At 38.6% G+C, this 27,321-nt stretch overlaps 1 protein-coding gene across 1 annotated transcript in view; it reads left to right on the plus strand.

The window, feature by feature from the left end:
• Positions 1-18,880, plus strand: part of TMPRSS7 (transmembrane serine protease 7) — a 33,120-nt gene extending 14,240 nt beyond the window's left edge. Inside the window, exons 8-18 of the mRNA XM_066568878.1 lie at positions 277-407; positions 1,612-1,724; positions 3,310-3,416; positions 8,047-8,183; positions 9,315-9,422; positions 10,025-10,135; positions 11,274-11,390; positions 14,692-14,869; positions 15,045-15,313; positions 16,419-16,555; positions 18,671-18,880. Of these exons, the coding sequence (XP_066424975.1) occupies positions 277-407; positions 1,612-1,724; positions 3,310-3,416; positions 8,047-8,183; positions 9,315-9,422; positions 10,025-10,135; positions 11,274-11,390; positions 14,692-14,869; positions 15,045-15,313; positions 16,419-16,555; positions 18,671-18,841 (1,579 nt within the window). The 3' untranslated portion in view covers positions 18,842-18,880. The remainder of the gene's footprint in view (positions 1-276; positions 408-1,611; positions 1,725-3,309; positions 3,417-8,046; positions 8,184-9,314; positions 9,423-10,024; positions 10,136-11,273; positions 11,391-14,691; positions 14,870-15,044; positions 15,314-16,418; positions 16,556-18,670) is intronic.
• Positions 18,881-27,321: the final 8,441 nt, after the last annotated feature.

Genomic DNA, 27,321 nt, shown 5'->3' on the forward strand with positions numbered 1-27,321 from the left:
TTCCTTCATTCATTTTTACTGGGAGTGAAGGCTGGAAGTCATCATCTCATAGAGTGAAACATTCCATATTAATTTTCATGCCACTTCCTTCATTTTTGTAAGAAGAATTTCCAGTATTGAGTTTTAAACTGCCCTTGTAACAGGTACATTTTTGTTCAAGAGCATGGAGATTTGACTGGACTTTGAAGGAGGTAAGATCTGAACCAGTGGAAAATTTATGCATAGAGTGAGAATAATGTGTTAATTATGTATTTGCTCTTCTTTCTTCCCCCTCAGAGCCTGTGAACCAGCTGATTCATTGGTGTCACTTGTGTCCACAAATAATCTCATGCTGGTAATATTTAAGGCAGCACAAGTAAAGGAGCAAAAGGAATTCCATGGCTATTTTGAGGTCATTACACAAGAAAGTAGGTTTGTTCTGTGTTTGGAAGTGTGTTTATTATATTGTTTCTTCTTCTGAAGTGTCTGTCATGTTTCTGACTATGGCAAAATGATTCCTGTATCTGAGTTTCTCCTTTTTACAAGTGCCTGTCTCCCTTTCACCTTCTTTGCATTACTCCTATTGAGTAATGTAATCCGATCAGACTGGTTGTGAAGTATGAATACAAGAGGCTGAAAGCAGCCCTGAATTCAGTTGGCGAGGACTGCAGTGTGCCAGTAGATGGGGCTGTTATTTCAGGTGTAGCAGTGGTCGCCCTTCTGCCTTGGGACTCGGGGATCATGTTAAAAGCGGAAGGATGACAGCACTAAAAACTGCTTCCAGAAAACAAAACTTCAGTTGCTTTGTCTGAATTTGCTATCAGTCACTGCCTCCTCAGGAACACAAAAGAGTCTGTAACGTTTGTGCATCAAGCTCATGTCTTTATTGCTTTAATCTTTAGGAAATGCTGAGATCATAATCACAAATAGTGCAAGGAATATCATGCTAGTGGCCCAAGAAAAATCTCACACAACTCAGTGCAAGGAAATTCAAGCTGCTAAAAAAGATGCTGCATACTTTTAATGTTGAGTAATTAAGCATTAAAATATCATCATAAAAACATGTGATAAATTCTCCATAATAATTAACTTCAAGTTCTATTCTGCATGGGCTGTGTGTTGGTTGGTTGGTTTTTTTTAAGTTCAAGTTGAAGTTTTCTTTGTTTCTCTGCGTGTGCAAGTTTGTCTTTAATGAATTCCGTAAATCCATTGAGCTGTCATCCAAGAAAGTTTGGTTTCCAGGAAGCTGATTAGTTTAGTATTTTGTCTACTTCACTTCTAGTTAGCTGCTTTCTAAGACTAGAGGTCCCTGTGTAGTACTGCAGTGTGGATGTATTGGCATTCTTGTTTGCAAAACTGTCTTCAGTGAAGTAACGTAGATTTACAGTGTGTTCTTCTGGTCCTGCAGAGACTAGCACTCATCCCTGGATCTTTACAGTCTTTGTCTTCTGTGTGCACTATTGGGAAGGGTCCCTTTTTACAACTTGAATCCAGCTAAACATAATTCCTGACCTGCCCAGCTTTGCAGTGACAGACTTCTGATAAATTTGGATGCTTTAGCCCACTGAATAGCTTTACTGAAAGTATATTAAGGTTTGCCAAATTTTGCCTCTTTTAATTTTTTTTCCCTAGGGTGTGGGAAAGCAATAGTGACAAAAGAGGAAACTGGCTATGAAGGGAGAATCACAAGTCCATATTACCCAAGCTATTATCCTCCAAAATGCCTGTGTGCATGGAACTTCCAGGTAGCGTTATTCTTTCTCTCTTAGGCACTGCTGTGTGTTTTGGCCACATAGAGCTTAAGTAAAGCAGAAGTTATTGAATTGGCAGTAACCTGCATCCTCACAGATGCAGTAGTTTAAAGAAATGGTATTGCTGAATAGCTGGCTGTGCTCAGGTGTTTTGTATCAGTTTTTTCTCTTTCTGTGCACTTGTTTTTAAGGAAGATAATATAGTATCTAAGCTGTCCTATTACAAAGGTGAAGAGTTAAGAGTTTTGATATTAAGCCTGCAGAATTACTTCATGGCAGGCAATGTAAGACTTGACTGTTTTTAACTCCTCTCTTCCCACCCCCAGAAATCTGAATGAAAAGTATGTACAAAAAGCCTAACCTAGTTATTATTGCCACTTCTCTGGTATCTTTTCATATGCCTAATATATTTAATTTGTCTTCAGAATGGTCTGTCCTATCCGCACAATCCTGTGCTGTTTGTTTAATTTGGTATCCTTTTTCTGCATCATTTCATGTACTCTCCTGAAAGCAAATTGCTGAAAGTTGATGTTGTTTTAAAGTACTTCTGTTTTCTCTGACATGAGTGTTTCCTTATCAGTGCTGCTGAAATAAGGTCTCCAACAGGCTTTGCTCTTCAGTGTTTTCCTCTCTATGGAATGTAGCCATGGATATGATAAGATCCACTTTTTACCCATCTTTCTGCTTATGGTACTCATGACTTGTTAATCTAGTGACTGACTACAATTAATAACAGCAATATAAATGAAGTCCAGCTAGCCTACAGCCTCTTCCTCTTCTAAAATGATGAGGTGATTTTTGGGGGGCTAAATTTACAGTCTTCAGTTCACCCTGGACTTCTGATAGAAAGGTTTATTGCTCAAACCAGTTTCATTTTCAGTGTTGTATTTTCTTGCAATATTGAAAATTTGCTCATTTCCCAAGTTATATTTTTTGTAAGAGAGAGGGAGAAAAATTTTCATTTCTGGTTTTTTGCCCTGAATCAGTTCTTGTTTTTAAATGAACACTTCTTTGCTGTGCAAAAAAGGTTCTGTTCCTTTTTATGAAAGCAATTTCCAGTTAAGTATGAACACTTGTGATTTTGCTGGGTTTAGAAATGTTCTGTAAAATATGAAAGAATGCATGGCTGCGCAGGTGCTAGCAGAAGACTATAATAATGTGGGTAGAAGTAACTCCTAGCATTACAAATGTGACACAAGTATTCCAGGCAGTATCTTAACTCTAAAAATCCTCTGGGGCTCTGTGTCCCTACACAAGTACATTTGGATGTGTTTGAGTGCTTTGATCTTGATACAAAAGCTGCTTTCTATGGCCAGTGGCTCTCTAAAGATGAGAAGACTATTGGCTAGCGGGGGAGAAAGCCTGCAGCTGTGGTGGGCCTGTGTCAACCCTAGACTCAGGACTGAATAGCTGGCAAGTGTGTAAAGTGCTGGCTGTTGAGGTGGTGAAGCCAGCACAGCTCCCAGAGTGTGGCAATGCCAAGCTCTGTAATTCCTGAAATACGTTTATACACTTTTATGTTCTATGCCCACAAAAGGAAAAGGAAGACTGCTTGCACTATCTTTCTTGCTCACAACAGACTCCACAGAAGAGCCTTGGTGTAGCTCTGAAGTTCCATAACTATACCATTAGTGAGAAGAATATTAAAGGCTGTGAGCGAGGATGGTGGAAAATTAATGAACACATGTGAGTACTCTGCATGGATTATTAATGTAATGGTACCAAATAAACCATCACATTACTACTGCAGCTCACTCAAAAAGCTTCCACAAGGACAGAAGTAATTCACTGGGGTGTCCTACCATTCTTTCATTTTAGCTGATAATGTAACAATCCTTATAAAATATGTGTGTGTATATATATATATATACATATACATATATACGTATATATATATACACACACACATATATATATAAATACATATTCTATTGAAAAGTACCAGAAAGATGAAGACAAGAGTCTGTGGTACTCTGGAGAGAGAGAAATGGAAAGAGTTGGATGAAGATTGGTGTCCTGTGAACTCTAAAATAAATCTGTGTATAAATCTGTGTTTTCTGGGGCCACTAAACAAGGTCCGGTTAAAGCCCTTTTAAGTGTAATTTAATTCTATGATTGCTCAAGAGGACAATGAATCTAATTAACTTTTTGGTGAAAGCCATTGCAATGAGATGATTTGGAATAGAACTATAACTGCTTCCTCATTCATGTCACTGGCTCTTGAAAGAGAGACTGCACGAAGTAGCTTTCAAGGAACCACTGTTTTTGATTTTTTTTATTAAAATGTTGCTGCTGGTTTTTAATTAAGACGCCACTGCTTTCCCAGCATATTGTCCATCCATGCTTTTCTCAGTTTCAAAGTCAGTATCTTTAGAATACAGGATGATGAGGCAAGGCTAGATTTAAAACATCTTTTTTTTTTTTTCCTAAACTTCATTCAAATGGGAACCTCAGTAAGATTAGTCTTGAAACTTAAGTTTCTGAACTCACTACTGGAACTAAGTGAATTAGGCCCTTAAGAGTACACTGAAAGAATAACATACAGAAGAAAAAGCTTCATCTGTTCTTGAACAGCATGTTGTATTTATAGAGCGAAAATTCAATTTGAATCTCCTACAACTGTACCTTGAAGGGAATTGGTTGCTGGACTAGATGAGTACATAAAAACACCAGTCAAACACACCACACGTAGTATGTTTGTGTGATTTTTGGGGGTCTTTTTACGAAATAAATTGAAAGATTTCTGATATTTGGGATGGTTGAGATAAAAAACAAAGGCAAAATCTGGAGAAAAATATTATAATAGGATCATACTGAGGAATTCTCTGACAGAGAATCCTGAAAGAATATGAGCAGCTTTTTGACAAACCTGCCAATTATGCGTTCCACAGAATCAAATGTCCATGGTATGATTCTTAGAAGTTCACTCAGGGTTACTTTTGAAGTACTGCACAAGAACACATGTTCCTGCTTTCTGCTGCAAGTTGCTGGCTATAGTTATAGATCAAGACAAGCTTTCCTTTGAACAACTGTTTTTCATTCAAAATAAGGCTTTTGAGCTTTTGATTTTCTGTCCTATATTAACTTTTGAAGGGGAAAAAATATGACTTCAAGCATGAAACGTGGTGATGTGGTTTTTTTTTTTGTTTTTGTTTTCCAAATTTTAATTGTTAATGAAATGGGGTGGGGGGGGTGGGGGGGGCAGGCAGGGGACCCCCATTTTTCAGCCTCTTGCAGTTGCAGCCTACGGGATGTTTATTCTGCTATCTTAGATAAAAATGGTTAAGAACCTTTGGGATACTGATATTAGTAAACACTGTGAACAAGCAGGTGGTGCAGATAAGGTTCCATCAGACCTCTAGGGACAGCTTTCTCTAACCAGAGACACTCAACACGACCATGCAGTTCTTCCTTGTCTTTCTTCCAGTGGACATACTGCCTTGTCAAAGTTACAGCTGGTGAACTTCTTACTTAAAGTTCTCAGAGGCAGGAATACCCAGGAGTGTCTTATGAGGAGACTAACAGAGCTTTATGTGAACACAAAGGTGCTTTATTTGTCTTAAAACTGTTAGTGCAATATCCCCTTGTTTCTGCTACAGCATGCATGAATTTGCTCATCCCCTGAAAAATTATCCTACTCACTTCTCCAACATATGGGCAGGATCCCCTTAATCAGTTTCTCTCTGCAGCAATGGCACAGAGTTACGGATGGTGCTTTGCAACTTCTATTTGCCCTGGACTTGGATATATGACCAGTAAAACACCAGCAAAAGGCTCCTGAGGGCCTGTAGCTTTCTTTTACCAATCCCATGAGCATATAGCCTTTCTCAATGTACAAAGGAGATGTACCTGTTTCAGCTTTTCCACAGATGGGCAGTAATTTCTTCTGCTTTTGGTGAGATGAATTTGTTTTATTTGTCTGAGAAGGGCTCAATGCAGACTTTAACCTTCATTTGTTGTTTGTTTGTTTGTGGCTTTTTGTTTGTTTGGGGATTTTTATATTGCTAGGGTTTGTTGGAAGGAAGACTGTGTCAGTCATTGGCAGAAGAAGAAATGTAGAAAATGTCTGTGAACTACTTGAAGGGAATCAGACTGGTAAACAGCATTTTGCTGTGAACTTTGACAGGCTGTTTTAGGTTGGGAGCATTGGTGGCAAACACTAAAATTGGTGACAATTAGACTTCCTGTTGTAGGAAGTCTGCACTCAACACTGATTGATTTGGCGGGTGGGTGTACTGGTTTGAAGGCAAACCAGCAGGAGGAATTAGCTTCACATGAATATTTTGCAAGAGCTTCCAGGTCAGAGATACAATTTAATAGGAAAATTGCAATAAAGGCAACACTGAATAGGTACAGAAACACTGGCCTAAACAGAGGAAGTCAGAATACGACCTGACACCCTGTTGGTCAGGATGGGAGAAGCAGTCCAACTAAATGGTGGCTGCAGTGCCATTGGAGGATGGATACAGCCTTGTCAAAGCAGTGATCCTGTGAAAAGGTCTCCTCTTTCTCTGGAGATCCAGCGGTGGCTGTCAAGAGTCCTCTGGGTATCAAGTGGTGGTATTGTGGTGTCCCAAGCCCCAAATTATATACAGGCAGGACTGTTTGGTACATCCCCCAGGGCAGGGAATTCCACAATGGGATAATGTAATTCTGTGAGTCATTCTGGGGAGTCCTTGACTTAGCAGAGTTGGCCCCCTCAGAGTGGTGACTGCCTCCCCAGAGGGAGTTACCAGGGTTCTCTCATTTTAACAGCTCACATAGATGGTAGTAGAAATATGTACTTTTGGTTACACCTTACATTGTAACCCAAGACTGTAGTTAGTGGGTTTTTTTGAGGTTTGGGGTTTTTTGGGTTTTTTTTTGTTTTGTTTTTGTTTTGTTGGTTGGTTGGTTGGTTTGGGGGGTTTTTTTGTGGTTTTTGTTGTTGTTTGGTGGTGTTGGGGTTTTTTTTTTGTTTGTTTTGGTGGGTTTGGTTTTGGATTCTGTTTTGGGTTTTGGGTTTTTTGGGGTTTTTTGGGGGGTTTTGAGGGTTTGTTTGCTTGCTTCTTTGTTTGGGCCTTCTTTTACAATTAATTTTCCTATAGTAAGAAGTTGTAAAATTAACTCAGATTTTTGTATCTGCTTCCAGGATGTCAAAGAGAAGTCTTATTTTTAAAATTGTTTTCTTCCTTTATTTTTCACATTGCTGGAACAGATACCCCTAGATATGTTGACAAGATGTTTGATTTTAGTACAGTGAAATAGGGCGTACATGAAAACATATGAATGTGTTCATTCCTTTTGGCAGACCTCACTGGGATGCTCAGGACACTGAGGCAACATCTGTTCACATGGAAAGCACTGAACAATTTTTCTCCATTCAGTGACATGAAGAGTAGTCCTGGTGCAATGTTTTATGTGGAAAAATACACAAGGGGAATATTTACTTCTGGCTAATAGTCCACTGCTCCATTTAACAATACAACAATCCATTTTTTTCTTTTGTTCTTTCTGTGCATTTTGTTGTCAGTGAGTGACCTTGTACTGCTGTCAAACAGTGTGTGTGCCAAGTCTGCTAAAAATCAATACAGCCACCTGTGTTCTTAAATCTACTTAAGATTCATATGTACTTTTATTTTGGCAGGAATACTAAAGCCAGATGTTTTTCTTTTAAGTGTTGCATTTTTGAGGCATTTTAGTTGAGCAGAGGAGGGAGTCTTTATTTCCACTTCTGGAACAACCTGTACTGTTGATGTTCACTGATATACTACCTCTAAAACAGTCTCCATTTTTAAAATAATGATTCAACAACCTTTCCCTTGTCAAAGAGGCTTTGTTTGGTTGTGGGGTTTTTTTTGCTTTGGGGTTTGTTTTTTCTTCTTTGCTTTTTTTAATCTAGTATTTTTGTGGCCCACCTCCAATCCCCTGGTAGAGAATGGCATATTTGATGAAAGGAACATTAGAAATTCATTTAAAATGGATGGATTAAATATTTGCTGGCATCAGAAAGTACTTAGGTTTCTCTGAATCAAGTGGCACCTAGGCAGAAGTCCAAGGAACCTCTTTGCCAAAATAGCAATTAAAAGTATATGTGCACCCAAGGCATTCTTTTTTAGGACTAATTATTTGAAGGTGGGACATTCAGAAGTAAATTTCTATAATGTTAATGGTGGATGAAGGCTGGGTAACTACTGAGAAATAGTTTTGGTTTTGGTTCTTAATTAATGTATGGGAGCTGACTGTATTTCTGAATTTCAGTGGTGTTGACATTTAAATTGTATATAAGGCAGTTTTCCCGTGAAGGCTGCTCTAGAATTCGCCTGGACACTTTCAGGTACTGTGGTTACTATGTTGATCACCAAACAGTGTTCCACGTTACAAGTTCTGCTGTCAGCGTGGAGTTGCAATGCAGTTCCAAGGTCTCTGAGAAGCCCCTGCTGGTGGAATATGGCAGCTATAACATCGACCAGCGTAAGATGGACTTTATCTCTTTCAACCCCTCTTTGCATTTCAGATCTGTGAAGTAGCATTTTTTGGGTCCAGTAGGACCTAATTAAGTTTATGCAGGAAATTACCGGTTGGGCTTCAGTTAATTTTCTTTTCTAATCTCTCTAAGTCAGATGATAGCAAACAAAGAACCTTTCTAGGCTATGCATCTAAGGTTTGCGGGCATGTGCAGCATGCTCTGCTTTCCTGCATGCACACTGTTCTCTTCTGCACAGTTCTCAAAGCTTCCTGCATGACTATAACCATGGTGAAGTCAGTTGAAGTCTGTTCCTGTTTGTTTTAATCCCCAACAGTTTGTTTGCAATGTTTCTATTGCTATAAGGATTATAGGTAATGAAAAGAGTACCAAATAACCATCTGCTTATTTCAGTGTTTCCATGTATTTATATACAGTGCGTGCAAATCTGAAATCTGAGCTGAAAAAAACAGCTCAAAAAATTAATAAACTCTGAGACCCTGAGTTTTTCCAGTCTGTAAAATACAACCTGTTTACTGGTACTTTTTCACCTGTGTTACTCTTATATATTCTTTTTAAGGTGGTAGAGAAGCAGTGTTTTCTAGACATAGTTACTTGTCGCATTAGAGGAACTCTATTCAATATGTATATGTAGGGTATGTAAAAAGAGGAGAAATTTGATTATTTTAGTTTATAAGGCAGAATTATGTAGTTCATACACCTCCTCAACACAGGTTATTTACCAAAGTTGCAAAGTACTACAAATTTTAGTTATTGGAAGTGAGATGTCCTTTAAAACAAAGATGGCCTTCTAAGTAGTCTTGTGTTGCACCATAAAACACTGGCTTATTTGTTCCAGCACTAGAGAGCCTGTGGTACCATATTCCAGGAACAGCTGAACTGGAACTTTAGAGATATTTTTTTCCTCTTCTTTAAATCCCAGTTTTCAACATTTGAATTCAATTTAAGTGCTGGCAATATATACAGACTATTAAATTTAAATCAATTTTATTGTTCCTTGGAGCAGCTTAGTGACTGTAAATTGAAACAAGATGGCAATATTTGTGAAAAAGAAATCTTGAGGTTTGGTTGCTTGGTTTTTTTGTTGTTTTGGTTTTTTTTTTCCTTTTAACCTCCAGCATGTCCACCTGGACATTTCAAGTGTTCTACTGGCTTATGCATCCAGCAGATGCAGCGCTGTGATGGCATAAACAACTGCTTCGATGAAAGTGATGAACTCTCTTGTGGTTTGTATTCATTTATTAGAGATCTTGACTGGAAAACAGTGAATGTATTCTCTAATCTTAGAAGGCAGCTGAAACAAGGTGAAATATTTTTAATGAGAATAACAAAATATGTTTTCATCTTCCTTTGTACATCTGGGTACAGAATATCTGTCAGTCTCTTGAATGCTTAATTCATAGTTAATTGGCAAGGGACAAAACCAAGAATAAATACGATATGCACTGGAGAGCACGAGGAAGAAATTTAGATGTGCAGTAATAGCTGTAGTAGGATGTATTTTCATATGTGATAAAAGCTGGCAATAATTAATGAAGTTCTGTGCCATTTTGATGTGAGGTTTTTTTGTGGGGGAACAACAAAGAGGGGTTCACAGAGTAGATGAGAGTGATACTAAGCATCACCACCTGGGGCACTCACTGAACTCCTTTGTGCTCTATTTTCTCCATGCATAATGTGGCACTGATGCCCATCCTTGTATTGGAATGTATTGCCTTGTATTGCCCATCCTTGAAGGAATGAATGTTGTATCCAGACATAGTCAGAAGGGGATGTGTTAGCACTTACAGGAATGCTTCTGTACCTGATTTGGCTTATATTTTTAAAGTTGTCCCTGAGTGGAACTGTAACTCCAGCTTTGCAATACAGGACAACTTGCTTGCCTGCAATGGAGTAAGTGATTGTGAGAACGGAAAAGATGAGCAGAACTGCACCCACAGTAAGGCTGTTCTCCTGAATAACTTTTTTCCTCTCTTTTGTCATCTGTCCATTCCTGACTTGAATTGTGGATGCTGCATTCAAAAGGTTGAGAGGCACTGTCAAATCTCACTTGGGCTATATAATTCTGTTTAATTCTTCTGATACACTTAGAAACAAGCTGTTACAGATTTTAAACTATTTCTTTTTAATAAGCCCATGAACATCTGTTTCTGCAAAACACTGGCAGAAGAATTAAGTACTTCAGGTGCATGATGGGGATCTAGGGATTTAAAAGAGAAGCTGAGATTTTATCTCTTTACTGCATAATCTGTGCAAATTAATTCCTAGATCCATTTTACCATCTGTAAAATAACGATTAAAATGATAGTTTCTCTGTCATATTTTTCAGGGTTATAAGGTTAGCAGAAGCTGTAAATTTGGCATTAGACAAATAAAAATTTTGAATCAGAACTTTCTTGAACTTTTTAGAGTAAATGGATGCTGTGACCTATGGAAGGGTCTTATGAAAGGGAGCACAACTGCAAAGTTCTGCAAGTAACTTTTTAAAAGAAAACTTTTTTACTCCTCTCACAAGACAATCTGTTTAAATGATTACAGGATACTTCTGTGCATTGACAAGAAAAATGGATTGGGTTTGAGTGCATTTATTGCAAGTCACAGGGAAACAGGAAAATGATGAGGTTTGGGGGTTGCTGTTTTACTGGATACAGTAGTTAATAAGGCTAGTTAATGATACTAGTTTAAAAGGCTGCTTTCACTGCAGTCCTTCATTTCACATTTAATACTGAATTACAAAGGAGAGCTCCTTTCCAGAGTACTGGATGTTTTCTCTTGCTATCCTTACACTCTAAATCTAATTTTCACTATTATATCTGTGTGTGTTAGTGCTGTGGGAAAGGATGGGAAGAAAACTTTGTTTGGACTTAGCCAAATAAATGCACATCCAAGTACAGATGCAGTTCTATTTGAATAGCTTATTCTCTTTAGAGGTTAAGCCATCCCCACCAAAGTGCTTTTTTTGTCATATTACTTCCTACCTACTAATATATGCACATCTTCTATCTGTGCAGACATGTCTTCGTGTATTAAGCTGAGCCAATGGTTGTTTTGGGTTTTTTTCCTCACAACTATTTCAGGTATTCCCTGCACCAACCACACATTCAAGTGCAGGAATAACATTTGCATTAGGAAACAATATGCAAGGTGTGATGGGACTGTGGACTGTGTTGATGGAAGTGATGAAAGCAGCTGCAGTAAGTTCCTTTCAAATATTCATCTTTTTGAACTTTGAACTTTTTACACAATAAAGACCTTTATTTCTTCTTGTTCTGGAGTGGGTACAAGTCAGGCTGCAGGTACTAAATTTTTATTGCATTCTCTCTGCGATGGTTGGGTAATGATCAGCTACCAGTTTACCACAGATCTAGTTTCAGAACTTGCTAGGTTCTTGTGGGAGGGTGGGCTTAATGTTATGGGAAGCCTTAAAAAGCTGTACTGCTTATTGCAGCTGTGCTGAGGATTAGGGCATCAGGGTTAATTACAGAATGAACTTGGTTAGTTGAGGAGGCAGCAACTTTTGTTGTCTGCAGCAATGCCAAGCATTTCATTGAAGTTGAACTGTATTTGGACTTCCAAAGTGATACGGCTGCAATGGGAAAAAAACCACAAACTTTTCATTTCTCTGATTCTTCCAGATGGTGAAGACCCCAATACTTCATAGCATCAAGTCAGGTTCTACTCTTAAATCTTCCTAAAGTAACCTCTGTGCAACCTTTTAAGTTTGTTTTGATGTAAAGCGAAGAGATGGTTGTCACTGCAATAGCAATAAAAGTGGGGTTAGGATTAGTTGCTTAAACTGAATGGTCTCAAGTATATTACATAACATGGATGTGTTGGAACAAGTTCAAAGGAGGTTTGTGAAGATATCTGTGGGCTGGAGCACCTCTCCTATGAAGACAGGTTGAGACAGCTGGGGTTGTTTAGCCTAGAGAAGAGACAGCTTTAGGAAGAAGGCTCCTAGTACCTTCCAGTACCTAAAAGAGCCTACAGGAGAGCTGGAGAGGGACTTTTCACAAGGGCGTGTAATGATAGAACAAGAAGGAATGGCTTTATAATAAAAATGGGTAGATTTAGATATAAGGAAGAAATTTTCCACTGTGAGGGTGGTGAGGCCCTGGCAGAGGTTGCCCAGAGAAGCTATTGATGCCTTGTCATGGTTTGACACTGGCACAATGCCAGTGCCCCCATGAAGATACTTTTTCTCTGGTTTTTGCTGTGAGATGTGACCAGGAATAAGCAAAGCAGGCTCTTACTTAGGGAAAAAGAACTAGAACTTTATTAACTACTCTACAACTACAGATAAAAAGGAACACACACACAGGGAAAATGAAAACTTCACAAGTGCATTTCCTCTTCCCCCCACCAAATTTCTAACACAATACATTTATTCTTCAAATCACTAACTTTTGGTCTAGCACCACTTTTTAGACAATCAATCTTCAGTTCATCAAGAGGAGAGGAGTCTTTCTTGTACTATGGGCTTCTTCTGGAAACACAGCTGAAGCTTCGTGTGTTTCTGTGTCACTCGTGGCACCACCCGGAGTACATCTGCTGTCGTGACTCTTTCCTTTTCATGTCCAGTGCTCTCACCACTGAACACGGACCAGAGCTGCTTCTAGGGTTGTCTTTTAAGGATGCTCTGTCCCGATATAAAAAAGGCACAGTTTCTCTTTTGGGACACTTGTCTCCACAATCTCTCCTTTGGGACACCTGTCCCCCCCATATTTTTTCACCCCCTGGGGCCGAGGGGCATCAACACTGAACCCTCTTGGTTCTGAGGCCATTGCCTCCCCCTAGAATGCAGTCTCTGTGTCACAAGGAACATGGGTCTGTCTATGGCTGTACAAAAAGAGTCCAGCAAAAGCCACTCCATCATCTCTTCTCACTAGGATTCTTCTCAACTCTTCTACTATTTCTCGCTCACCCAGACCTCTTTCACACTTGCACATTTCTTTCTTCATCTTCCACTCTATCTTCCAGGAGAGGTCAATGATCTGTAAAGTTCTCATTCTCTAAAAAAGGGGTTAAAAGCTCCTACAAGTGGCCGGCTGAACGCCCCCCTTCTTCTCTTTCTCAGCTGTGCTGCCAGCACAGGCCCATGTTTATCAAGCTTCAAGGTTACAGTCCCAGGCAGCGGCTCTCCCTCTCTCTCTCTGTGTCTCTGTGTCTCTCAGGGGGGGGCTGCCCGATGGCTCCCGGTCTCTCTCTCTTCCACCCTTCCACCCCCGGGCTCAGGCCTACCTCTCTCGGCCACATGGCTTTCCCCTCCCCCTGCCCAGCCAGCAACTGGGCCGGGGGAGAGACCCGACCTCTTTCCCGCCGGAAACCCAAGAGGACCCTCCCAGGGGAGAGCTCTGCTTTTAACTCCGTGTTCTCAGAGGCGTGTCCATGTCTCAATGGCCAGGTTAAATGCCAATATTAAAGTCTGAATATCTATTGGCTAAAAACACAGCATCCCAAAAAACACATTTCCTGTCAAACCACCACATGCCTCATCTCCTAAATTGTTCAAGGCCAGGCTGGATAGAACCCTGAGTAATCTGGTTTAGTGGGAAGGGGTCCCTGCCCATGGGAGGGGGAGTTGCAACTAGATGATCTTTAAACTCCCTTTCCAAACCAAACCATTTTAGGATTTTGCCTGACCCTCAGCTGTCTCTGGCTTGCTGCCTGTATGACAAATCTGTCAGCACTTGCCTTGGATCCAGTAGGATGTCTTAAGAGACTAGCCACATGCCTATTTTTATTTGGAAACATTAAAGCTACATTTGACTTTCTGGATGTGTTCAGGAAAGGATCCAGAAATATTAACGCCTGTGTGTGGGAGCGTAGGACTAAAACCCCTGAGCAGATGTGCAAGCACTAGGGATGGAGAGAGACTCTACAGAAGGGTCTTTCTTCCTTGCTTTTCCAATTAAGAGTTCAGATTTTTGTGCTGATAAGACATGACTTCTTCACCTGTTAGTATTATACATTGTCAATCAGTCATTTCCATACAAAATAATAATTGTACCACCTTGTTTGTCAAATAAATATCCAGTCTCCACATACATTTTTCTTGTATCATTCCCACTGTTTTGGCAAGAAGTGTTTTGATGATGTTGGATTTCTTTCTGGTTGGTCTCTTTTCAGGTCAGGGTTGGCAGTATCAAAAAGAGATGAGGGTTTGCCTATTTGTATATATTCACTGTGATGCTTATTAAATCAATGGATCCCTTGACATTTTTGACACAATAAATATTTTGGGCTAATTTCTGTAGCAGAGTTGGAAAAGGGACTCAGTAAAATTTCCAGACTGGTGCCTTTTTATGGAGTCATCTCTGATTTCACTGATAGAATAGAATAGCCAAAGAGAGAAGTTTTATTATTATAAAAGGGGAATGACATAGATTTCAAAATATTTCAAAGTGTAATATTCTTTCATGCCATGTGTGGGAAGACCCCTCATTAAAGGAAAGTACTGAAAATGGGGATTATAACCTGAAATATCTCTTGCAGGTTGTGGCAGTAGCAAGATCAGCAACCTCATCCCTCGGATTGTGGGTGGCTCAAACACTGAGGAAGGTGAATGGCCCTGGCAGGTCAGCCTTCATTTTGTGGGAGCTGCTTACTGTGGAGCATCAGTGATATCGAAAGAATGGCTTGTGTCTGCAGCCCATTGCTTTCAAGGGGGCAAGTAAGCAGTCTTCCCTCTATATTGGTCCCAAACATGGCCAGAATCCACAAGTGCCTTTAGGTTCCGGAGTTTGAACTGCATGGAGGTGCTGTGTTCTGTTTTTCCCAGCCCTGCTGAGAGTGACTGTTTTGAGGTACTTTTTTAAGACAAAACATCTTTGTTTGCTCCTACCTAGGCTGGCTGACCCCAGAGCATGGCGTGCCCACCTGGGCATGCAGATGCAAGGCCGTGCCAAGTTTGTGTCTGCAGTGCGGCGGATTGTAGTGCACGAGTACTACAACAGCAGGAACTACGACTACGACATCGCACTGCTGCAGCTGAGCACACCCTGGCCGGACACCATGGGCCACCTCATCCAGCCCATCTGCCTACCTCCCTATTCCCACAAAGCCCGCAGCGGGGACAAGTGCTGGATAACAGGTTGGGGCCAAAAGCAGGAAGCAGGTGAATTTTATTCCTTCCATTGATATGATTTTGTTCCAGGAGCCTTCACAGCTGGGGCAGTGTGCATGTACCTTCGTACACTCAGGAAACTTGGCTGCTGGTCCCATGCATCTGAATGTCATCCATATTGTGTTGTTAGTGTAGGGAGCTACACTTACACCAAAATATCACAGGGTTGTCTTTCCCTTCTTTTCCCCTCAGAGGTGTGGGACACATGGTGTGGTTTCTCTTTGGGCTGCTGGTTAATCATATGTAAAATTAAGAAGCTGGTTATTTGAAAGATAATGTAATGTCTCAAAAAAAAAAAAAAAAGAGGGTGTATTTTTTCCTTTTCCCCTCTATTCCCTTTGTCAGCTTCTATAATACAAGTGCCAAATCAATCTTTTATAATTTCAAAGTATACTTTATTACATACTAGCTCTATCAAATCCTAAAATAAAGTTTCATTATGTAAACCAGTGCTTGCATATCTGAGTATGTGGGTGAGGGCTTTTTGGCTATAACCAGATTTTGAAAGGATCACCTGTTGATGAGATTGGGCCTGCTGTATGGAAAGGAGGGGAAACTTTAGTTCAATTCTGCTATTATTAAGTTATATACCTTACAAAAAAGAGGTGTTTCACCAAATCTTTCAGAGAGAAAGAAGCAAATGTGGAAATTGATTCTTTATGCTGTGAGAATTTGCATTCTGAAACTGACTCATAATCTTAATCTTGAATTTGGCTCCTTCATATATGCTGCCCTCACAGCAAATCTATCAAGTGATGGTCTAAATATCTTTGTAAAATTCAGTTTCCTTTTTGAAATAAAAAGAGAGCAAATGAAGAAGTCTTGAGATGTTTTGGAGAAAAAAACCAAAAACAAAAACAAAGAAAAAACATTTTGGCCAATCCTAGTGATTATGTCATTGTATTTTGTGTGTCTGAAGGACCCAGATAACATTAACCAACTGCCTGATAGTTTGAAGAGGCTTTCTGCTCTGTTGCAGTTAGTTGTTTGGAATCTGGAATAAATCAATGGTCAAAAGTATCTATGGATATTTTCTAAAGACTTCTTGTTTTATATTTCAATAGATGAGTAAAATGCTGTTGAATTTGTTTTCCAGATGATAAAGGTTCAGCAGCTCTTCAGAAAGCAGAGATAGAAATTATTGACCAGACATTATGTCATTCCACATACGGGATTATCACAGCTAGGATGTTTTGTGCTGGGCTATCATCTGGGAAAAGAGACGGGTGTAAAGTATGTACCTCAGTGAACTCTGCAAAGAACTTATCTGGTCTTTCATTGCTGCATGAGGAGGTGTAAAGTTGACTGGCAGACCACTCTGTGGTCAATATGTTTCAGTTCTGAAAAAGAGGAATATAAGTATTGCCTGTCAGCAAATCTCTTCTGTGGGTGATTTCAGAGTTCTGCTGCTTTATGTGCATGAGTAACATCGCTAAATTTCAGTTGCAGGCCAAGAGCCAATCAAACTGTATGTCCCAATAACAAGTTGAAATCAGGCAATTTTCAGCATAGTAGGCTCTCAGCTGAAAAAAAAACAAACTGAGAAAGTAGCTTGTGTCTTTTCGGAATCCCTCACCTCCAACTTGAAACTACAAGACTGTATGATGAGATGCAGACAATTAGGCATAAATTTGCAAATGTAAGATATTTCTGATCTGGAAAAACTGAAAGATGATAAATGTAACGTGCTGAATTTACTTCTAGTGAAAAGTAGTAAAACCCCATAGATAGGCTGTATATATCTATAAGACACTTAATATTACAGATGCCATATTGTATTATAGTACTTATATAAACCATACATATTTACTGCTAAAATAGTAGTACATTTACTGCTGAAATAATAATAAGACAATTTTTTTATGATGGAGATCTGGAATCTTCAAGATGTTCTAACTTTCACTGATCTACATAAAAATGAGTGAGCCTACAATGGCTGAGGGAGTATAATGCTCCAGCTGTTTTTTAGAGGTTAGTGAGGCCATTGATATTAAGTATTGTTTTCAGTAACTGGAGAATTTGTTTATTTATGGCCACTCAAGATATAGCCAGGGAAAGACATCATTTTGGCTACTTTTTTGTAGAGGTAAATGATTTGTGTCTGTGTCTGGCAGTTGTTAGAGCTAATCAAATTGTGGTATTCCGGTTTTGTGAAAAGTGCTGGTGTTCTACTTTTGTCCTAGGAATGAAGGAGAAAACTTGCAAATTTTACTCTCTAAATGTGAAATCTTTTTTGTCATGGAAGGAAAAAAAGTCATCTAAATTCTTGACCTTTTTTGAGGCAATTCAATCTAATCCTACTCTGAGGAGTGAGTAGCACCTTAGCACCTTGGAAGAGGTCCCTTCCAACCTGCATATCCCAACAACCTATAGAGTGAAAGCAAAATCGTTTTCTAGCTCTAACAAAATATTTGTCTAGCAAGAAGGCACTTCTCTTGCAAAACATCTGAATTTTGCCAAATGCACCTTTTGCTTTTAGAAGTTGTTTCTTGCACCCAATATTTTGGTAAAGTTTACTTTGCTAGTGGGTGTCTTTCAGACATGCTCTGTGTATGGCAGAGCCTTACAGGGAAGTATCAGCTTGGTCCAAGGAATTTTCCCCAAATGGTGGCAAATGGTTTTATACCTGATGGTCCGCCAATGTATTTCTAAAAGAACATGCTGTAAAGGAAGAGTCCTAGTTGCTTTGTCCTGTATTACAGCATGATGAGATCCTGTAAAAAATTTTGAAGTCTAGAACAGACTTAATTTTAACTGCTCTAATTACAAAGACATTATGGGCCCCTAAACATTATATGCTGACTGGTATCTACCAGAGGACAATCCTTAGGCTCTTTTTCCTTCTTTAAAAAAAAAAAATCAAGAAAAAACCCAACAAAAAACAATTTAGGGATTCCATCTGTTTCCATTTACCTTTAATTTGAACTAAGTCATACAATTATTAAATACTTAATTGTATTTATCTTATTTAAAAATATTTTTTAAAGTGTACTATTTTTGAGTTTTAGTGTCTAACCTATGAATGTGCATACATGTTACGTAGCAGATTTGGGGTTTATGGTTAAGTATAAGGTTAGGGGAAAAAAGTGAATTTCAAATGTAGTCCGTGCAAAGTAATATCTTTGTTAGTGTCTTTAAAGAGTGAGAATTACCTTCTCTCTTGTGAAAGAGCAAACTTTGGTAAAACTGCGCAATGCCATCTACTTGAAAAAAACCCCTATCAATTGTTTGAACTATCTGAATTTGAAAATATAATCACTGGAATTATGCAAAATATCTCCTGTGGATTTTTCCCCAGTTTTCATAATTCATGTTGTAAACACATATAACTCGATACATTATTTTTAGGGTGATTCTGGTGGACCACTGTCATGTCAAAGCAATGGAGATGGAAAATGGTTTTTGACTGGCATTGTGAGCTGGGGTTATGGATGTGGAAGACCAAATTTTCCAGGTGTCTACACAAGAGTGTCAAATTTTGCACCATGGATACACAAATATGTGCCTTCAGTCTTGTAACTTGAAAACTGTTTCCTTGGAATAAAACATGTCCTGGATATCTTCATTAAAACCGTATTTGGAGGAACTGTTCACGGGTGGAATTTCTTTGCATGTCTCTTGCTGATTCTGGCTCACATATGGGGCTAATGAATACCAGGGATTTGAGCTCTGGTGAAAAAGGAGGAGGCTATTCCTTGTGGTGGTTGTTTCACGCAGTTGTCTGGAGACATGGGGGGAGGTGCAACAATAAACTTTGTTTTCAAGGCACCAACTAAATGCAGGTGCACTCACCTGTCAGGAAGCTGAAGATACAATTGATTGTGTAAACAGAGAGCTTGAGGCTTACTCATAATTTCTTCTGAGATGTGTGCAGCTAATACAGAAGTAACGGTGAAGTAGCAGTGAACTGTTTGCACTCTGGCAAATACTACTTTCACTACCTCTTCCAGCAAGGACAGCTGATGGGGAGAAAGAGAGAGGAGACACTGTAAAAAGTGAACTCAATCCCTTCAAACCCATAGGGCCCAAATTTTTGAAGATCACAAATTCTGCTGCTATATGTGATTTGTCGCATGCTTATTCCTTCTGCTTTCATTTTAATTAACTGCATGATTTGGACCTACTGACTTTTCTTTTGTGCTTTCATTTCTTTATTTTCAAGTTCATCCACCTAAGAATTTGAATTCTCAAGCTTCAGGCAACCGTATCAAGATGAATAAACATGGTGATGTGTGTTATTGCAATGATCTTGTCCTTGATGAAATAAAACCATTATTTCTAAAAGGTCCTGGTATAATATTTATGTAAAAGTGGGTTTGTTTCCTCTAGGCCTTTTTCTGGGTGTCTTTTTTTGCCTTTTCCATGAAGGAAGGGGCAAAGCATCAGTCAGCAGGTTCTGTATGTGTAGCAGAGACAGGCTGTTGAAAAACAGAGGACTTGAACAAAGCCATCTGTCTGCAGCTGTAGTTTGAATTTCTGAGCTGTGAGGATTGCCTTCCAATCAATCCCTTTTGCAATCTCTGTATGAACTGTTCAGATTTGTTTTATTCCCTTTGTTCCCTTTGTATTATTTTTCTGGGGCTGAGATTTCTCCATCTCCTTTTGCTTTTCTAGATTCTGTTCTTTGTGCTCTCTCTCTCTTTCAACATGTATCAAATATGTTCTTTCCCCACACACATCCTTGATTTTCTTATTTTATAAGCAGAACATGCTGAGCTTGATGGTTTGCTGACTTAAAGCAGCTTTTCCTTTCAAAGAGAAAATGTGAACATAAATTGGTTTTCAATTTATTTACTGTATTTATTCTGTGGTACCATCTTGAAGCTGGAAAACTAAGGTGATATGTGGAACTGAACATTTCTCCTCTCTTACAGATATTTCTATTAATTCCCCAGGGTGTTTACTAGAAGTTGCCTCATTCATATTGCCCTGGGGCCTTTTATCTGTAAATTGCATGTCTGCATGTCCTTTGTATTGTGTCATAAATGATTTCCCTACTCCCGTGTTTCACAAAGAAGTGATCTATTTTCAAATGATGGGATCCATATCCTACTTAGCCTGTCAGGTAAACAAAGAGTTACAGTGATGGTAACTTTTCCTGCCCACCTTCTTTGACTGCAAATCAGCTGGCTCCCAGTTGAAGCAGTACGGCAAAGGTGAAATAAGAGAAGCTCAGGATGTGCAGTGGGGAGAGCAGCTATTCTGTTTAAGAAACAGGGTTCATTTATGGGGTTGCTGCTAGCTTTGTCAAAAGGCATTTGTCATGGCATCATGCTGCAGGCTTTTCCCTCCAGCTGGATTTCTGTGTACAGCATTCCAGTTCCAGATGCTGAACAGGCTGCAGGGCAAGTAAGAGCCACCAGCTAAGCTTTGCAGTTGGAACACAATAAAAAAATTATCTCTGTCTACTCCTGTGTCCACTGACCCCCATTCTTCATAAATTGCTCTTAACTAAAATTATAAAAATTCCCTTCCCCCCCTCCCCACACTTTCCCAGACTGAGATGCATACAAAAAGGAAATAGCCCAGAGAGATAAGGGTTTCAGGTGTGATGTAGCTGATAACATGAAAGATCTTATCTCAATTTTCAATATTTTTATCTCTTTAAAACTATGAGAGTAAATACATGAAAATATGATACAATAGCTCTTCTTTTTTTACACTGATGCCATCCATGGTCTTTCTCTAGGAAAGACTGGATGTTTGCTACTGCCCATCCTACCAAGAAGGTTTGTGCCAAAAGTATCATTTCTCCAAATGGATGAAGTTGTGTTTCTGGAGGAGATGTCTTCTAGGAATATTACCTACAGTTTCTTTAACAATTACAGCAATCATGTTAGTCCTGCACTACTCACTCTGTAAGTGTTACTCCCCAGCGTGGATTAGGTGGGATGGATGTTTCACACTATGAAAAGCTCTGCACTAAGCAGCTGAGCACAAAATGTGCATATATAGACTACTGACTTTCCCTTCTTAATGTCTTTGTTAAAGCAACAAAATACACAGTAATTAGCAGTGAGTAGTTGCACAAGAATATTGAAAATGTGCATTTTATCACTAATTATTTTTTGTCACTGCTTGTGAATACCATCATTATTGGTATTAAATGTTATCTTTTGCAGGAACCTATAGGAATTCTTTGTCTATTTTCTCTTCACTTTCTTTAAAAACAGAATGAGTACTTAAATTGTTTATGTACTTTCCCAAATGTCAACACATAGCCATTAAAGCCATGCCTCTTCAGGAGGAGAGTACTGCAAAAGAAATGGAAACTTAACAATGAAATCTTTCTAGTAGAAACACCTGCCTAAACCTTTATCCCTTTCCTTTCCTTTCCTTTCCTTTCCTTTCCTTTCCTTTCCTTTCCTTTCCTTTCCTTTCCTTTCCTTTCCTTTCCTTTCCTTTCCTTTCCTTTCCTTTCCTTTCCTTTCCTTTCCTTTCCTTTCCTTTCCTTTCCTTTCCTTTCCTTTCCTTTCCTTTCCTTTCCTTTCCTTCCCTTCCCTTCCCTTCCCTTCCCTTCCCTTCCCTTCCCTTCCCTTCCCTTCCCTGACTCAGTGCTCTAGTTATTACTACATGTTTCTCTTAAGAGCTAATACCTGCAAATGCCAAGGACAAGCACATACTTCTGCAAGCATCTTGCTCTGTAACGTTATTAGGTGTGCTAATTTTTTTTTTCTTTTTCTCTCAGCTCCAGCTTTTTCCTTTATTTTTATCGGTGGAAGTGTAGAAATTCCTAATTTGACTTTTACAAATGACCTCAATGATCCAACATAACAGAAGTTCATCCTGCAAACAAACGCAATCCAAAATTATGTAAGTTTCCACATAAGTAGAGAAATATTTTGTAAATATTTATACAGAAGCAGTTGGGAATGAGGAGAGGACTAGAGTTAGCCATTTTTTATTTCCCTTGGAAATAGTAAGTTTAAAGCTAGAAAGAACCTTGGCAGCTTTCAGATTTAGAAATGCAGCTAGAGAGATGGGGCTGTGTGTCTTAAGAGTAAGGTCAATATTTTCTAGGTAATAAGGTTTCAGGGTTATGGACAAGTTACTTGTCTTGAAGGAAATAGGAGAGTGGGGTTTGTTTTATTTTACTTTATTCAAACTCCTTTCCTTTTACATTTTCCTTTTTCTTTTTAATTTTACCTCCAATTCAGTGCTTCACTTTTTAAATTTTCCTTATCACTCACAACAGTGCTTGGTTTCTTGCCCTTCTTATGAGTTTCTATTTGTGAGATCAGTACTGTTTGCTAGGTACATGTGGACAGCAGTTTTGAATACAAAGCTGTTCTCTGTTAGCTTGTATTTCCCAAAAGAACTAATCTAGTGTCTCAAAGCTGGTTTGTGCATAGCCAATACAAGTTAGTGATTCTGGAAGTTTAAAGACTGAAAGAAAAATATAAATGTATTCATAAAGACTTTTTTCACAACTAGTTATCAAGAACTGTCTCAATGGCCTTGAAATGTGATGTGGAAAAGCAAATTTTTAGTGGAATTTAATGCACATTTATGATCCTTATTTGAAACATTTTGTGAAAATTATGGACAGTGCTTGTAATGTGGGGGAGGGTGGCGAGGAAGAGGAAAGAATGAAAAAGACAAGCACTTTATAGTATTAGCGATTATGTTGGCATTCCAATATAATTTTCTATTTTCTTTTACTACTATTTCATTGTCAGTTGGCAGAAACATATGAATCTTCCTTCTTGGGAAAATACTACTTGAAGTCTGTAGTGGCTGCTTTCAGGTAGGTGCTGTTTCAGCATATGGTAGCAATTTGATATATTCAGCTTTGTTTTCCTGTTTTTCTTTAATGCATTTTAAATTTGCTATCTAGAAGAAAATGCACATCTCTGTAAGAGAATTAAAAATGCAGAAATGCATTTAAGTATATGATCTAAGCTTATAGTGTGACTTCTGTCCGGCCCTGTAGAATTTGTGAGAAATGAAGTCTGATTAATCATTCCTGAGTCTATGGGTATTTTTTTTGTCTGTTAATCTACTTTTAGTTTTTGAAATAATAATTCAGCTCTTGCAGGATCTTATTTTATCCATTCAAATAAAGTTATCTTTCAACCTCTGTAAACAAATCCTTATATATGTAATTTGGGGCAAAACACTATTTGAGCTCCTGGTAAGAAATGTAAATCCACTGAGAAGCAGGTTATTACAGTCCTGGTAGTTTCTGAAAATCCTGAAGGGTCAGTGCACAGGTGATTTCAAAAAGATTGTGGTGGAATCACTGCAGTAATAACTTGTATGTGTATGCTCAAGGATTCTTTATTTCAACAAAAATTGCGTGAGCAAAAAAATTGCGAGCATAAAATCATGTCATTGTATGGTGATAGCTTCCATTAAAAAATTAATTGCGATGTGTCTGGAGCTGTCATATGATCTTAAAAGTGTATAATTATACAGCTGGGATGGTAACATCCTATTGAAGGATTTCAAGGTGTGGTTTTCAGTCTTAGTGTGTAGCTGGTTAATCTGTATATGTCAAAAATAGTCCTACTGTATAAAAATGCAACAAAAATAATTGTTAAACAAAAGAGCTTTTTGTCACCACGTTTAGCAGCAACTATTGGGCACAGAAGTTCAGCTGCCTATGAAACTGTGCCAGCCAAAAATGCAGACCAGTGAAAACCATGTCCAAAATAGTAATTAGACTGTATTTATAGTGAATTTCTTTTCCTTTCACAGTGAAGGAGAATGTGGGCTGCAAGCTTACTTCTGGAATACATTCTGGGCACCACAAGATATGGTTGCTTCTCTTAAAATCTAACCCCAGTGGAACAAAAAGAAATCTGTAGTAAACAAGCAGTTCCCTTGCTCAGTTCTGGGGAGGAAGATTTTGATCTTGTTACCATGGAGCTTTTTGGTATCAATGTACCTGTCATTTAATACTTATTCTGTCTATTTTTCTCTCTCCACTTTGTGTCTTTGGCTTGTGTAGCTCATAATTATTACATTTCAGTTTCAGATTCCAGAGAATATGATGTGATGATAAAATCAGGAAATTACGCTTCAATCCCAAGTGATGCCACTTTGAGGGGGAGTGGAATCCTGTGATAGAAAAATGGCATTTTTTGAGTTATTCTTATATCTGTAGGGCTTATGAACTAAACTAGGTTATGGAATCTCCATGTCTTATGTTTCAAATGAAGGCTGGATGTTCCGACTAGAATGGCTGAAATTTAATAGCTCCCACTATTGCAGTGAGCTGTGGCTCCAATTTTTGCCATTTCTAAATAATAAAACAAAAACAAAACAAACAAGCAAACAAAAAAACACCCAACAAAACCTCTAAGAAATTGTACATAATTTGGCTTGTGATTAGACAATTTTGGCTTTATATTGTTAGTGAACAATTAGGCAGATATCATACCAATTGCAGCTGAATCAGTTCCTGCTCATGATGGTGAGGCTTTGTACTCCCTCGGCCAGAGCAGGAGAAGGTGATGCAGTCTGATAGGAAAAAGGGAACAGAACTGTAAACGTAAGAGCAAAAAAGGAATAGAGGAGTCAAGAAATATGGATAGGTGATTTTTTTCTACCTTGTCAGAAATCTTACCCAAGAACCTATCTTTCAATCTAACAGTTTCTCCATACTGATCTACACTCTATTTTGTAGCAGTATCCTTTGACCTGTATGCCAAGCCAGGCAACAACAGGACTCTAACTCTGATGAATCTCAAAAAGTCTTTTTATCAATGGAGACTGTAAGTTCCTCCTAATTACGTGGTAGTTATCACTCTACATGGTGTCACTCCAGAGAGCTGTGCATCATACCACTTGTCAACATATGATTTCCTTCTTCCACTGCAGAACAAGATCATTATGAAGTAATATACAGAGCAAAGACGCTTTACTGAGCTGTACAGAAGCTCTCTGAAACCATACCAGATGGATAAAATGTGAGATTTGAAATACAACTTAATTAAAAGTCTTGGATAGTGTAATAAAAATATCTTCTAATAAAGTTGAAAGGCACTGATAAGGGTTTCCAAGTCCAACTCCCTGCTCCTCAGAGGACTACCTAAAACGAAACCATCTGATTAAGAACATTGTCCAGATGTTCCTTAAACTTTGACAAGCTTGGTGCCATCACCCCTTCCCTGAGGAACCTATTACAAATTTCTGTGGGGTTTATTCTACACTATGACTAATTCTAATGGGTTCCTTTCTATAAAATTACATTTACAACTAAAAAACATACAGAATTTATTTTAGAGTATTATATTCTCTTACTTTCAGAAAATGTATGTTTTATGGCAGTCCAGTCACAGCTGAATTCCTCCTCATAATAGGGGGTTGGAAGGCTACATCCTCAGAGTCACTGTAGTGTATTTGCATAAGTGGGTTCAGATGATATTTAAATTTGAGAGGCTACACTGCTCCTACTTTTCAGAGTTAAATTTCATGTATGAGCACAAGGAATCTGTCTTCCTCAATCAAATGAATGAACAAGTTTTAGCATCTGAGGATGGATGGTTTCAAGAGGGGAACTTTACTTAAATTTTTGGAACTTTCAGGAAGAGGTTAGCTGGGCATGAAGATTCAGCTAGGAATCTGAAATGCACTTGTTTAGGAGTGGTTTAGCTAAATTGAGTAGTCCTCTTCAGCTCTATTAATGTACTAAAATTAACTGCTCTCTATGCAACAAGACATAACAGATTGCCATTGTTGGCATGAAATGGACAGAAGGTTTTTGTAAGGAGTTACTCTCAAACTTCAAAGGAGAATCCTGTTCCTGATGTAGGCCTGCATTTGTTCTGCTACTTATTATGGATTATTGCTGCGACTATTACTCCATTGTGTATTATTAACACTGGCTCAGCTTTTTAGGAACCACAAATGTAGAGCTGGCCATGAGCATGAAAACACCTGGAAGACAGCAAAACCAACACAGGTGTCTGATATAAGACATTCAGAGAATATTGATGCAGTAAGCTGTAAGACAAAATTCAAGAATGTGTGTCACAGACATCTTTTTGTGAAAATCTTTTCTTTAGGATTTTCCTGCTGAACTGAGAAGTTTCAGCAACAAATGTAAACAATTATTATCTGCTGCTGTGGAATGCAACAGGTTCACCTGTGATTGGCCCCTCTTGGATGTTTATAATTAATGGCCAACAAGATGGAGCTATCTCAGGCAGAGTCCGAGAGAGCTGCCTTTGTTAGGCAAAAATCATTCTTTTCTATTCTATTCTTAGCTTAGCTAGGTTCTGAGGAAACCTTTTCCTTTCTTCTCTTTTTAGTATAGTTATAATGTAATATATATATATATATATATATAAAATAAAATAATAAATCAAGCCTTCTGATCATGGAGTCAACATTCTCGTCTCTTCCCTCATCCAAGAACCCCTGTGAACACAGTCACAAATGTGCATTGATGTCTGTCTATTAAAGAACCAAAACAGAATTTGGTGACTGAAATGATGTTAAAAGCCTGATAGTACTTCAGAAAAATGGACTTTTTCGGTTGCTTTTACTGCCACCCTAAAAAATGCATTGTTTTGCATATGTCTATTCGTTTTGTTCTTGGATCAAAAGCAGCCTAGTGACATACTTATTACACATGCAGTAGAACTAATAATAACAGCATGTCCCTCTGTGACAGCCAGTAACTATGATAGCCATTATTCCCTGATGTTGAGGTCCAGGGTCACACGTGGTGACTGAACTGATTCTCTCCAGTTTCTGTAAACTGCAGTAATAAATCCGTTCAGTGACAAATCCTAAAGCATGCTCAAGCTGAGATAGGGAGGTGTGCTGTGAGAGTAAGTATCTCACGTGGACAACTCTTCTCATAGCTTGCCTTGCTTTTCTGATGATACTGTGACAGAAGGTACAGATAGAAGATAAACCAGGCCGTTGACTGGGTTGATGAAGATGCTGAAATATTTTCACATGGCAATGTGGAGGTACTTAAATTGTTATTTTATAAATGTTTTGTCAGCTATTATGATAGAAAGTATTTAATAATGTCTGCAGGA

Source organism: Molothrus aeneus, chromosome 2 (genome assembly GCF_037042795.1).
Source record: "Molothrus aeneus isolate 106 chromosome 2, BPBGC_Maene_1.0, whole genome shotgun sequence".
Taxonomy (NCBI): Eukaryota; Metazoa; Chordata; class Aves; order Passeriformes; family Icteridae; genus Molothrus; species Molothrus aeneus.